Source organism: Bombina bombina, chromosome 4 (assembly GCF_027579735.1).
Source record: "Bombina bombina isolate aBomBom1 chromosome 4, aBomBom1.pri, whole genome shotgun sequence".
NCBI lineage: Eukaryota > Metazoa > Chordata > Amphibia > Anura > Bombinatoridae > Bombina > Bombina bombina.
The window spans coordinates 946,933,423-946,948,529 of NC_069502.1; the positions used below are offsets into that span (position 1 = coordinate 946,933,423).

Consider the following 15,107-nt stretch of genomic DNA (forward strand, 5'->3'; position numbering starts at 1 on the left):
GCTCTCTCTCCCCCCTTTCTTCCCCCTCTCTTTTGTACTCTCTCTCTCTCTCTCCCTCCCTCTCTTTTGCTCTCTCCCCCTCTCTTTCTCTTCCCCCTCTCTCTCCCCCCGCCCCCTCTCTCTCTCCCCCTCTCTTTTGCTCTCTCTCCCTCCTTTCTTTTGTGCTCTCTCCCCCTCTCTCTTTTGCGCTCTCTCCCCCCTTTCTTTTGCTCTCTCTCCCCCTCTCTTTTTCTTTCTCCCCCTCTTTTTTGCTCTCTCTCTTTCTTCCCTCTATTTTTCTCTCTCCCTATCTCTTTTGCTCTCTCTCTCCCTCTTCTCTTTTGCTCTCTCTCTCCCTCTCTTTTTCTTTCTTCCCCTCTCTCTTGCTCTCTCTATTTCCCCCCTCTATTTTTCTCTCTCCCCCTCTCTTTTGCTCTCTCTCCACCCTCTCTTTTGCTCTCTCTCCCCCTCTCTTTTTCTTTCTCCCCCTCTCTTTTGCTCTCTCTCTCTCCCCCCTCTATTTTGCTCTCTCTCCCTCTCTTTTGCTCTCTCTTTCCCTCTCTTTTGCTCTCTCTCTCCCCCTCTCTCTCCCCTTCTCTTTTGCTCTTTCTCTCTCCCCCCTCTCTCTCTCTCTCCCCTCCCTCTCTCTCTTCCCCTCTCTCTCTTCCACCTCCCTCCCCCTCTCTCTCTCCCCCTCTCTTTTGCTCTCTCTCCCCCCTTTCTTTTGCGCTCTCTCCCCTCTCTTTTGATCTCTCTCTCTCCCCCCATCTCTTTTGCTCTCTCTCCCCCCTCTCTTTTTCTTTCTCCCCCACTTTTTTGCTCTCTCTCTTTCCCCCTCTATTTTTCTCTCTCCCCCTCTCTTTGCTCTCTCTCTCCCCCCTTTCTTTTGGTCTCTCTCTCCCCCCTCTCTTTTGCTCTCTCTCCCCCTCTCTTTTTCTTTCTCCCCCTCTCTTTTGCTCTCTCTCTCCCCCCCTCTATTTTTCTGTCTCCCTCTCTCTTTTGCTCTCTCTCTCTCTCTCCCCCTCTCTTTTGCTCTCTCTCTCTCTCCCCTCTCTTTTGCTCTCTCTCTTTCCTACCTCTATTTTTTATCTCTCTTCCCTCTCTTTTGCTCTTTCCCCTCTCTTTTGCTCTTTCCCCTCTATGTTGCTCTCTCTCCCCTCTCTTTTGCTCTCTCTCCCCTTTCTTTTGCTCTTTTCCCTCTCTTTTGCTCTCTCTTTCCTCTCTTTCTCTCACGCACGACTGCCCCGGCCCCACCCCCTGCTACTCCCGCCCCCACGCCCGGCCACGCCCGGTCACGCCCATCGTTGTCACGCTGCAGGCAGCAGATCAGGTAGACTCTAAGGCCAGGTGTGTTTGTCCTCGTGCTGTCTCTACTGCGCATAACAGCTTCGGAAAACACACTTGGCCTTTTATATTATAGGATATATATATATATATGTGTATTTACAGATGTATATACAGATGTAAACACACATCTAGACAAATATTTAAAAGCATTTTAATGCAATGTTCATATTAAATAAAGTTAAGAAGATGAAAACACTTAAAAGCATTTGTATGCAATTTTCATATTTAATAAAGTGTTATACTGTGTATTTACTGTACATATTTCAAATTCCAATGTTCTGCACATAGCAGAATATGTTGTATGTATTTAAACATAGATATTCCTATATATATCTGTATATATCTATATATAAACATGCATATATGTAGGTATAGATATATTGTACAAAAAAAATCATATATATGTAGAAATATGTATTTATGAATAAATAGAACATATTCTGCTAAGTGAATAACATTGGAATGAGAAATATTCATATTTTCATGTTGGGTTAGCTCACATGAGAATAAGCGATCAGGTGTGCGCTCTTCAGGTTTGCTCTCCATTGACTTCTATGGGGGAATACGTGAACGTGCACGCGATATTCTAACTTCGGCTCTTGCCCCCCAAAAATATTACTTTTATTATCAAATTTATTTTTTCTCTTGTTGAAAAGAAGGTAGGAAGATGTAAGAGCATGTACAGGTATGTGACAGAAGTTTTATAACTATGTTATACATTTGAAAAACAGTAGGTGTCATCAGTGTTTCCTGCCATGTACTGCTCCAGAAATATCTGTCTAGATATCTTTTCATCAAAGAATACCATGAGAACGAAGTAAATTTGAAAATAGAAGTAAATTGAAAACTTTTTTCAAATTTCTGAATCACAAAAGAAAAATTTGGGGTTTCATGGCTGCCTCTAATTTCTCTGCACATTTTTCATTTTTCTGTACATTGTTTTGCATTAAAGGTAGACCATACAGTAATTTTCAGGAGAGGTAGTTTTTTTTATCTTGTATACTTTATTGTGTTTTTTTAAACTTTGCAATAGAAAATAAACCAGGTACATAATATAACAAACTGGATAAACTAGAAACTTTAGTGTCATACAACCAATATAGTACAATACACCAAATAAGACAATACACTCAAAATTGTCAAAATACTCAAATATAATTAACATGTTAATATTGTAACATTACATAAACTTGCTATTTATAATACATTTGTTTTGAAGCAGTTATCTCAAGTTAATTGGGCATTTCATTGTTCAGTGGAAACACATTTTCTAACTTTGCCATCAAGTCAGTTGTACATTAAGATTTTTTCCATCTCAGGAGAGAAAAAACTGCGTGAATTACATACGACAATGTGGCAAGATAGACAAACACCTAAAGTGGTAAAAGAAGAAAAACACATAATTAAGATATTGTTTAAATTGCTATAATGATGTATAATTATGAAATGTGTTAAACCTACTCTGTTTTAAAGGGACAGTCTACTTCATTTTTTTATTGTTTAAAAAGACTACCGATTCCCCAGCTTTGCACAACCAACACTGTTATATTAACTTATTTTATAACCTTTAAACCTCTAAATATCTGACTGCTTCTTAGCCTCTGCAGGCCGCCTTTATCGCAATGCATTTTATCAACTTTTTACTGCCAGACAGTGCTATTTCATGTGTGCCATATAGATAACATTGTGCTCATGTAATTGAGTTTTGAGGATGTGTTGTGATGGCAACAGGTGAATGTGGCACATGCAAATTGGTATTTTCTTTGCATAGTGAACTAAGTAGTTACATAAATAGTTTTGGGAGACCTCCCAGTTTCTATTTTGTAAACAGGCGCTTATCACATGAAAAGTCCTTTTCTAGAGCTTTTTCTTTTGAAAACTTGGTTGTGATGGTGGAATTTCAACAAACAATAAGATAAAGCATTGTGATCCCTCAAGAAACTAAGCTACAAATGTGGCCGTTAAGCAAAAAGCATTTTCAGTAGCCAATAGCCAATAGATAGTGATAGACCCAATATTTGAATAAAGTTTTCTATATTATAAAATTATTTTAATGCTAATGCAGTTAGTATTATACTCTGTGGGTTACTAGTTTGCTGTTTAGTGCTAACACTTATTGTGACATACTTGTTTTTTGACTCACCTTGGGGAGAGGTACGTTTAAAGGGACAAATACTAGGAACCGAACTAAGTGCAGAATCATATATTTACTATACAGAGTGGTGGGGAGAAAACTCTGGGATAATCACAGTTAAAGGGCACATGGGGGCAGCCATTATGATGGGGGAGGTAGTGCCCCCACTCATGATGCCACTGGCCCCTAGCTTTACACCACAATGGAAGTAAATGTAAACATACTCAAGGCTTTTCAAGGTGTCTATCCATGGACTATAAAACTTGAAACCTTTACAAAATTACAGTTTTAAATACTTTTAAAACATTTTTTTTGTATGAACTGGTTAATTGTCCAGAAGCCCCTTCTTGACATTGTGTCCAGAGGGGGCTTCTGAAAAATAAAATAGAAATGTGCAAATGCAAGAGAAATATTGAGGTATTTAATAGGAATTTTATTTATAGTGAAGAAAAGAGTGGAGTGATTAATAGGAGATAAGATAAAGTTCCTTGCCTAAGCTTCTAGTTTAGTTTCCCTTTTAGAGTGGGGATTAGTTCACATTGCATTTTAATGGAATTTTGTGAGATATTTCTAATAATATTAAGTCTTACCATAAGTGAAAATAACACTTCATGATACTTCATTATTTCTCTCTTCTAGGGATACCTCCATATTTCTACTATAAATTAGCATGAGTATGTAAAATAAATACCATAGCATCCTTTTAAATGAAAAATGAACCATATCATATCTGTATTTGGAATCATCCTCATTTAAAGAACTCTGCATGCCAATTACACAGTACCTGAATGTGGTTTAAAGAGACAGTCTACACCAAAATGTTTATTGTTTAAAAAGATAGATAATCCCTTTATTACCAATTCTCCAGTTTTGCATAACCAGCACTGTTATATTAATACCCGTTTTACCTCTGTGATTACCTTGTGTATAAGCCTCTGCAGACTACCCCCTTATCTCAGTTCTTTTTGCAGATATGCATTTTAGCCAATCAGTGCTGACTCATGAATAACTCCATGGGAGTGAGCACAATATTTATCTATATGACCTACATGAACTAGCAGTGTCTAACTGAAAAACTGTAAAATGCACTCAGATAAGAGGTGACCTTCAAGAGATTAGAAATTAGTCCCTGAGCCTACCAAGGTTTAGCTTTCAGCAAAGAATACCAAGAGAACAAAGCATATTTGTTGATAAACGTTAATTGGAACCTTGTTTAAAATTGTATGCCCTATCTGAATCATGAAAGTTTAATTTTGACTAGACTGTCCATTTAAGTGATATCTGCTTTTGTAACCCATGTGGGTATGTTTTTAAAAAAAAGTCATATCATTTTTATTTACAGATATAAAATACATCTTGAGAACTTACCGTTGCTGCAATATTTAATTTGTATATTGCATCACTTCGTCCTAAAATAGAAATACCATAGCTAGCAGTAAAAGCAGCTTCCAGAACAGATGCACTCAAGTAGAAGAGAGCAGCGACAAAATGATAGAATGCGTCCTAAAATACACAAAATATAGATGTAATTTTGCCCAGAATAAATTCAATTGTTTAATGGTAAACAAGGAGTAAGACATTTCAAATTTGAGCTTTGAAATACAATATTTATAGAATACAAATACTTTTCACCACACTGTTATTTTTCCTCCTGTGGCCTCACTCTGTGACAGAAAAAACATAATTTATGTAAGAATTTACCTGATAAATTCATTTCTTTAATATTGGCAAGAGTCCATGAGCTAGTGACGTATGGGATATACAATCCTACCAGGAGGGGCAAAGTTTCCCAAACTTCAAAATGCCTATAGATACACCCCTCACCACACCCACAATTCAGTTTAATGAATAGTCAAGTAGTGGGGTGATAAAGAAAGGAGTAAAAAGCATCAACAAAGAAATTTGGAAATAATTGTGCTTTATACAAAAAATCATAACCACCATAAAAAGGGTGGGCCTCATGGACTCTTGCCAATATGAAAGAAATGAATTTATCAGGTAAATTCTTACATAAATTATGTTTTCTTTCATGTAATTGGCAAGAGTCCATGAGCTAGTGATGTATGGGATATCAATACCCAAGAAGTGGAACTCCACTCAAGAGTCACTAGAGAGGGAGGGATAAAAAAACAACAACAACCCGACTCCAAATAAGCTTGAAGAATCAAAAGCTTTGACCAAGAAGCCAAGGAAATAGCAGAGGCCTTCTGAACAAATAGACTAGAAGTCTTCCTGAAATCTTTAGTAGCTTTAACATAATATTTCCAAGCTCTCACCACATCCAAAGAATGTAAGGATCTTTCCAAAGAATTCTTAGGATTAGGACACAAGGAAGGGACAACAATTTCTCTACTAATGTTGTTAGAATTCACAACCTTAGGTAAAAATGTAAATGAAGTCCGCAAAACCGCCTTATCCTGATGAAAATTTAGAAAAGGAGATTCACAACAAAGAGCAGATAGCTCAGAAACTCTTCTAGAAGAAAAAATGGCCAAATGGAACAACACTTTCCAAGAAAGCAGTTTAATGTCCAAAGAGTGCATAGGCTCAAATGGAGGAGCCTGTAACGCTTTCAAAACCAAATTAAGACTCCAAGGAGGAGAAATTGATTTAATGACAGGCTTAATACGAACTAAAGCCTGAACAAAACAGTGAATATCAGGAAGATTAGCAATCTTTCTGTGAAATAAAACAGAAAGGGCAGAGATTTGTCCATTCAAGGAACTTGCAGACAAACCTCTATCCAAACCATCCTGAAGAAACTGTAAAATTCTAGGAATTCTAAAAGAATGCCAAGAGAATTTATGAGAAGAACACCATGAAATCTAAGCTTTCCAAACTCGATAATAAATCTTTCTAGAAGCAGATTTACGAGCTTGTAACATAGTATTAATCACTGAGTCAGAGAAACCTCTATGACTTAGCACTAAGCGTTCAATTTCCATACCTTCAAATTTAATGATTTGAGATCCTGATGGAAAAATGGACCTTGAGACAGTAGGTCCGGCCTTAACAGAAGTGGCCAAGGTTGGCAACTGCACATCCGAACAAGATCCGCATACCAAAACCTGTGGGGCCATGCTGGAGCCACCAGCAACACAAATGATTGTTCCATGATGATTTTGGAGATCACTCTTGGAAGAAGAACTAGTGGCGGGAAAATATAAGCAGGTTGATAGCACCAAGGAAGTTTCAGCGCATCCACTGCTTCCGCATGAAAATCCCTGGACCTGGACAGGTATCTGGAAAGTTTCTTGTTTTGATGAGAGGCCATCAAATCTATCTCTGGAAGACCCCACATCTGAACAATCTGAGAAAACACATCTGGATGGAGGGACCACTCCCCCGGATGTAAAGTCTGAAGGCTGAGATAATCCGCCTCCCAATTGTCTACACCTGGGATATGAACTGCAGAAATTAGACAGGAGAGGGATTAGGCCCACGCAAGTATCCAAGATACTTCTTTCATAGCTTGGGGACTGCGAGTCCCACCCTGATGATTGACATATGCCATTGTTGTGATATTGTCTGTCTAAAAACAGATGAAAGGTTCTCTCTTCAACAGAGGCCAAAACTGAAGAGCTCTGAGAATTGCACGGAGTTCTAAAATATTGATTGGTAATCTCGCCTCTTGAGATTTCCAAACCCCTTGTGCTGCTAGAGATCCCCAGACAGCTCCCCAACCTGAAAGACTTTCATCTGTTGTAATCAGAGTCCAGGTTGGGCGAACAAAAGAGGCCCCTTGAACTAAATGCTGGTCATTTAACCACAACTTCAGAGAGTGTCGAACATTGGGATTTAAGGATATTAATTGTGATATCTTTATATAATCCCGGCACCATTGATTCAGCATACAAAGCTGGAGAGGTCGCATGTGAAAACGAGCAAAGGGAATCGCGTCCGATGCTGCAGTTATGAGACCTAAAACTTTCATGCACATTTCCACTGAAGGGAATGACTGAGACTGAAGGTGGCGAAGGTGTCTCTTGTCTGTTAGAGTCAGAGTCATGGACATTAAATCTATCTGGAAACCTATAAGGTAACCTTTGTCTGAGGAATCAAGGAACTTTTTGGTAAATTGATCCTCCAACCATGTTTTCGAAGAAACAACACTAGTTGATTCGTGTGAGATTCTGCAGAATGTAAAGACTGAGCTAGTACCAAGATATCGTCCAAATAAGGAAACACCGCAATACCCTGTTCTCTGATTACAGAGAGTAGGGCACCGAGAATCTTTGAAAAGATTCTTGGAGCTGTTGCTAGGCCAAATGGAAGAGCAACAAATTGGTAATGCTTGTCTAGAAAAGAGAATCTCAGGAACTGATAATGTTCTGGATGAATCGGTATATGAAGGTATGCATCCTGCAAGTCTATTGTGGACATCTAATGTCTTTGCTGAACAAAAGGCAGAATAGTCCTTATAGTCACCATCTTGAAAGTTGGTACTCTTACATAACGATTCAACATTTTCAGATCCAGAACTGGTCTGAATGAATTTTGTTTCTTTGGGACAATGAATAGATTTGAATAAAACCCCAGACCTTGTTCCTGAAAAGGAACTGGCATGATTACCCCTGAAACATCAAGGTCTGAAACACACTTCAGTAAAGCCTGAGCTTTTACTGGATTTACTGGGATGCGAGAGAGAAAAAAATCTTCTCACGGGAGGTCTTACTCTGAATCCTATTCGGAAACCCCTGAGAGACAATGCTCTGAATCCATTGATTTTGGACAGAATTTATCCAAACATCCTTGAAAAACCTTAATCTACCCCTACCAGCTGTGCTGGAATGAGAGCCGCACCTTCATGCGGACTTAGGGGCTGACTTTGGTTTCTTAAAAGGCTTGGATTTATTCCAATTTGAGGAAGGCTTCCAATTGGAAACAGATTCCTTGGGGGAAGGATTAGGTTTTTGTTCCTTATTTTGACGAAAGGAACGAAAACGATTAGAAGCCCTATATTTACCCTTAGGTTTTTTATCCTGAGGCAAAAAAACTCCCTTTCCCCCAGTAACAGTTGAAATAATAGAATCCAACTGAGAACCAAACAAATTATTACCTTGGAAAGAAAGAGATAGTAATCTAGACTTAGATGTCATATCAGCATTCCAAGATTTAAGCCACAAAGCTCTTCTAGCTAAAATAGCTAAAGACATGGATCTAACATCAATTTTGATAATATCAAAAATAGCATCACAAATAAAATGATTAGCATGTTGCAGTAAGCGAACAATGCTAGATCAGTCAGAATCCAATTCTTGTTGCGATAAATTCTCCAACCAAAAAGTTGATGCAGCTGCAACATCAGCCAAGGAAATTGCAGGCCTAAGAAGATGACCTGAATATAAATAGGCTTTCCTTAGATAAGATTCAAGTTTCCTATCTAAAGGATCCTTAAAAGAAGTACTATCTTTCATAGGAATAGTGGTACGTTTAGCAAGAGCAGAAATAGCCCCATCAACTTTGGGGATCTTTTCCCAAAACTCTATTGAAATAGCTGGTAAAGGATACAATTTTTTAAACCTTGAAGAAGGATTAAAAGGAGTACCTGGCTTATTCCATTCCTTAGAAATCATATCAGAAATAGCGTCAGGAATAGGGAAAACCTCTGGAGTAACCAAAGGAGGTTTAAAAACAGAATTTAAACGTTTACTAGTTTTAATATCAAGAGGACTAACTTCCTCAGTATCCAAAGTAATTAACACTTCTTTTAACAAAGAACGAATATACTCTATTTTAAATAAATAAGTGATTTGTCAGTGTCAATATCTGAGGAAGGATCTTCTGAATTAGATAGATCCTCATCAGAGGAGGAAAATTCATTATGTTGTCGGTCATTTGAAATTTCATCAACTTTATGAAAAGTTTTAAAAGACCTTTTACGTTTATTAGAAGGCGGAAATGCAGACAAAGCCTTCTGGATAGAATCAGTAACAAATTCTTTAAAATTCATAGGTATATCGTGTACATTAGAAGTTGAAGGAACTGCAACTGGCAATGTACTATTACTGATGGACACATTGTCTGCATGTAAAAGTCTATCATGACAACTAATACAAATGACATTTGGAGATATAATCTCCACAATTTTACAACAAATGCACTTAGCTTTGGTAGAACCGATGTCAGGCAACAAAGTACCAACAGATACTTCTGAGACAGGATCAGATTGAGACATCTTGCAAAATGTAAAAGAAAAAACAACATATAAAGCAAAATGATCAATTTCCTTATATGACAGTTTCAGGAATGGGAAAAAATGCAAATAGCATAGCCCTCTGACAATGAAAAAGGCAAGAGGCAAAAAGCAATGGGGTAATAAATAATGAAAACAATTTGGCGCCAAGTATGACGCACAACATAACTGAAATTTTTTTGGCGCCAAACATGTCCGGAAATGACACACTCATGTCACTAATGACGCACCCTGTGTGAAGAACTCGGCGTCAACTATGACGCCGGAAATGATGAACTTGCGTCAACGGACGTGCCTTTCGCGCCAAAAAATTCTTGCGTCAAGAATGACGCAATAAAGTGTAGCATTTGGCGCACCTGCGAGCCTAATCCAGCCTGCAATTTAAAAATGTAGTCAATTGAAAAAGACTAAACCCCAGGTAAAATTTCTTAAAATTTACTTTCCCCAAATATGAAACTGACAATCTGCAAAAGGAAATACATGAACCTGACTCATGGCAAATATAAGTACAATACATATATTTAGAACTTTATATTATTGCATAAAGTGCCAAACCATAGCTGAGGTGTCTTAAGAAATAAAAACATACTTACCGAAAGACACCCATCCACATATAGCAGATAGCCAAACCAGTACTGAAACCGTTATCATGACAGTTACATGAGTGTATATCGTCGATCTGAAAAGGGAGGTATGAGATGAATCTCTACGACCGATAACAAAGAACCTATGAAATAGATCTCCCGTGAGTAAAACCATTGCATTCAATAGGTGGTACTCCCTTCACATCCCTCTGACATTCGCTGTACTCTGAGAGGAATCGGGCTTCAAAATGCTGAGAAGCGCATGTCAACATAGAAATCTTAGCACAAACTTACTTCACCACCTCCATAGGAGGCAAATTTGTAAAACTGAAATGTGGGTGTGGTGAGGGGTGTATTTATAGGCATTTTGAGGTTTGGGAAACTTTGCCCCTCCTGGTAGGATTGTATATCCCATACGTCACTAGCTCATGGACTCTTGCCAATTACATGACAGAAAGTGCATGTTCACAGGTAAGCAAGCAATGTCACTAATGAAATCGCTCACTTTTACAGCAACAGCAGGTTTGTTACTTTTTGATAATTGTATCGTGTACTTTATGTTATGCACTATACAGAGCAAGAGATTCATATTTTTGTGACGGTGGCAGTATCACTCTATATTATTTATGAGGGTTTTTTCATATTTTATGTAACTTTTAAACTATATAGAAATATTTGCAGTACGTATGTCAAAATACGTTAACTTAATATAAATCATTTCTCTTTTTTAGGGTTTACAAAGTTGCTCTTGTTAAGAGGTTGTTAAAACAAAAGTCTCAATGAAAAACCATAAACAAGGTAGATGCAGTGACATTGCCAGCGCACCTATCAATGCGTATAAATTCTGTTACCGGGTCCAAGAAAACCTAATATCCAAGATGGCAGCTCCCTACATGAAGATATGAAGCTTCACCAAAAACCACCAATAGGTTAAAATAGGAGAACATATTTGAAGAGAGCTGCAGACAGAGAGGGCAAAACAATATCATGGTGAAGAGTAACCATGCTATTGTAGTGGTGCCCAGCAGATTAATGCCCCTTTAAAGGGCCATGGTACCCGAATGTTGAAATACTTGAAAGTGATGCAGCATAGCTGTAAAAAGCTGACTAGAAAATATCACCTGAACATCTCTATGTAAAAAAGAAAGATATTTTACCTCAAAATGTCCTAAGTATTCACACCCCATTGTAAAGGACTTTAAGCAGCAAATCAGTATGTCTTTCCCGGGACAGGCAAGGGAGTGAGCCTCATGCACACGTTATTTCCCTATTCAGTTTAAGGAAATTTACTATGAAATCTCATGAGAGTTAAAGGGACATTCCAGCCAAAATTGGAAACATGGATGCATTTAATTTTTGAATAGAAGCATTTTTGTAATATACGTGTATTAGCAAAAATGCTTCTAATAAATGCTATAGCTGCTTCAAATGTGTATTTATGTATGCAACATGCACCAGCATTTTAAACACAGCACTTGCTGAGAGTGCCTAGGATGCTTGTATCATCTATTAATGACTTAATTTGTTAATTGCTGACATGATACAAGCCCCACTGACTATCTGAGCAGCCGCAGAATTTAAAATGCTGGTGTACTAAGAGTATATAGCTATGCTTTACATGCATGTGCAGAGAAAAATGTTAACACTTAAACAGTAATAACTTTTACTAGAAGAATTTTTGCCAATGCATGTATATTGCAAATATGTTTCTATTCAAAAATGTAATTAATCTATGTGCATTTACATTTTGACTGGAATGTCCCTTTAAAGGGAGAGTATATACCAAATGTTCATATAACTGCATGTAATAGACACTACTATTAAGAATAAGATGCACAGTTACTGATATAAAAATCCAGTATAAAACTGTTTAAAAACTTACTTAGAAGCTCTCAGTTTACCTCTGTTGAAAAGAGCTGGAAATCCCACTTCAAGTGGGAAATGACGCTCCCCCTCCCTTTGCATATGAAAAGATCCTTTACACTAACACTAGCAAGATGGAGTAGGTATCTGTCGGTATTCTCCTAAAACTATGGGGCTTGGTTAGGAGTCTGAAAATCAGAGCAATGTTATTTAAAAAAAAAGCAAAACTATACATTTAAAAAAAAAAAACAAAAAAAAAACTAAAAAACTTTATGGGCTATATAAATTAAATCATCTACAAAACATATATGCAAAGAAAAAAATGAGTGTATAATGTCCCTGTAACGGTATAACCCTGGCATAAAAGGACAGAGGCACAGGCAGCATACAGTAAATTTCCCCTCTCCCTCCCCCCAAGCATGAGTCAAAGCTCCATGGTGAGGGTCAAACAGATATCAGCCAGAGCTGTGGGTTTATTGTTCTTAAATACACATTTTTACACATTAGTACCACCCACAGGGTTTTGTAAAACAACCAATAAACACATACAATACTCTCAGACACTCCCACACAAAATCATCCCCTCTGCCTGGGATGCAATTAGCTTACACAATGGTTGACACAATTACCTTACACAATGGTTGATACAATTAGCTTACACAATGGTTGATGCAGTTATCTTACACAATGGTTGATACAATTATCTTACACAATGGTTGATGTAATTATCACAGACAGAGAAATACAGTTCAATTGCCATGGAGCCAAAGTCTTTCATTATACAAATGGGCTACATGGCATAGCTATTTGGAGTATCACTGTTCAAATAGGGCAAGTACTGAATGACCTGGCTTTCGTGTCTTTGCAGGGGAAAAGTAAGCGTTTCAACATGGGGCCATAGTCTAAAGGCATCAGGCAGGCAACCAGGCTCCTCCAATGCACAGTGGCGAGATTGGTCTCGTCACATCTCTCCCCTTTTCCAAGCAGACTAACAGGGTATCTGACCTCCTTCCGGTCAGTGCCCTGGTTAGTCCAGCAACCCACCCACAAAACACAATCAGCAGTACAGCCCATTCGCAATAAATGGTCACTACACCTGGGTAGAGTTGAAACTTGTCCATGTCCAGGTGCCTCACTACGGCTGTGTGGGGGACTGGTACGCTGAATTGGTGGGTTGCGAGGTGGGCAGAGACCAGCTGTACTCTGCCCTGGTGCCAGCACTATTGCGGAAGTAGCCTGGTGGGAGCCTGGTTGCTGGAGGGGGAGACCGATCATCTCCCCTTTGGACAAAGCACCATGCTGCTGTGGGGGGAGACCGACTCTCTCCCCTTTGGCTAAACAGCCCTGTTGCTGGGGGACAGGACCGACTGTCCCTACCCCCTGTGCTGTAAGTGCAGAGACCACAGTCCCATCTGCACAGTTGTGGGGCTTACTGTCTCCCCCTGGTGCGTTAAGCTGCCGCTGGGAAGAGGGGGTAACAAGCTCCTCTCCCATACATACTTCCAGCTGCTGGGGAATGGAGACTGGGCTCCCAATCCCCTGCATCTCACTCTGCTGATGGGGGACAGGACCAACTGTCTCTGCCCCCTGTAACTCAGCCTGCCGCTGGGGAATGGAGCCTGGGCTCCCAATTCCCTGCATATTCCTCTGCTGCTGGGGGACAGGACCAACTGTCTCTGCCCCCTGTAACTCAGCCTGCCGCTGGGGAATGGAGTTTGGGCTCCCAATTCCCTGCACATTCCTCTGCTGCTGGGGGACAGGACCAACTGTCTCTGCCCCCTGTAACTCAGCCTGCCGCTGGGGAATGGAGTCTGGGCTCCCAATTCCCTGCATATTCCTCTGCTGCTGGGGGACAGGGCCAACTGTCTCTGTGCCCCTGTAACTCAGCCTGCCGCTGGGGAATGGAGTCTGGGCTCCCAATTCCCTGCAGGACCGGTGGAGAGACCTCGGTCCCATCTCCACCGGCCACCTGGGGTCCTTCCCAGTAAATCTCCACAATATCTTCCCAGCTGAATGGGTCTGGATCTGGGTCTTTCACCTTGCTGTCCTGCTGAGCCTTCCCAATGGAGTGGAAGAGATCTTGGTAGTCCTGCTCCAGTTCCCACTCCAGGGCTGCTAAGTGAGCCAGGTCTGGCTCTACCTCATGGGGGTCAGCCCAGTCATGCCTAGCCTCCCTCTCATAGAAAATGTCCTGAAGTCTGGTCTGTGCAGGGCTCCCAAAGTCAGGCTCTGCAAAGGACTCCCATAACAAGCCAGGACCATCAAACTCCTCTCCCTCTGGCTTGTCATGCTCGGCTGTCCAGGGTATATAATGTGCCATATACCACCAGAGCGCCTGGAGGGCATCCTCCAGCCATAGCTCCTGCCATACCCGGTGCTCTAGTTCCTTCACCCATTCCTCCAGGGGCTGCTCTCCCAGGAAGGGCATCCGCAGGGCCACTTGCTTCTGCAACCGCTGCTCTTCACTGGGGAGACTCTTACCCTGCTGGTATTGTACATTATCCAGGGCCTTGTACCAGATGCCTTTCCTTAATGCATCCTGGCCATCCAGGTCCTCCTCCTCGTATAACACTGCTGGTTCCATTCTGTTGCTTTTAGGGTTGCTGTACTGGGACATGCGTTGCCCCCAACTTGTAAATCCATGGAATGGTGTCTCCTGTAGCTGTCCTTCTGGCTGTGGGAACGATCCCGTTGCTTGCCACCAATAGTAACTGTATAACCCTGGCATAAAAGGGCAGAGGCACAGGCAGCATGCAGTAAATTTCCCCTCTCCCTCCCCCCAAGCATGAGTCAAAGCTCCATGGTGAGGGTCAAACAGATATCAGCCAGAGCTGTGGGTTTATTGTTCTTAAATACACATTTTTACACATTAGTACCACCCACAGGGTTTTGTAAAACAACCAATAAACACATACAATACTCTCAGACACTCCCACACAAAATCATCCCCTCTGCCTGGGATGCAATTAGCTTACACAATGGTTGATACAATTAGATTACACAA

At 40.2% G+C, this 15,107-nt stretch overlaps 1 protein-coding gene across 1 annotated transcript in view; it reads right to left on the reverse strand.

Annotated features, from left to right (window-relative positions):
- Positions 1–2,310: 2,310 nt before the first annotated feature.
- The window catches only part of MAL (mal, T cell differentiation protein), a 68,917-nt gene continuing 56,120 nt past the window's right edge, over positions 2,311–15,107 (reverse strand). The window contains exons 3-4 of the mRNA XM_053711943.1: positions 4,829–4,963; positions 2,311–2,699 (exon numbers count right to left, since the gene is read on the reverse strand). Coding sequence (XP_053567918.1) covers positions 2,625–2,699; positions 4,829–4,963 — 210 coding nt within the window. The 3' untranslated portion in view covers positions 2,311–2,624. The remainder of the gene's footprint in view (positions 2,700–4,828; positions 4,964–15,107) is intronic.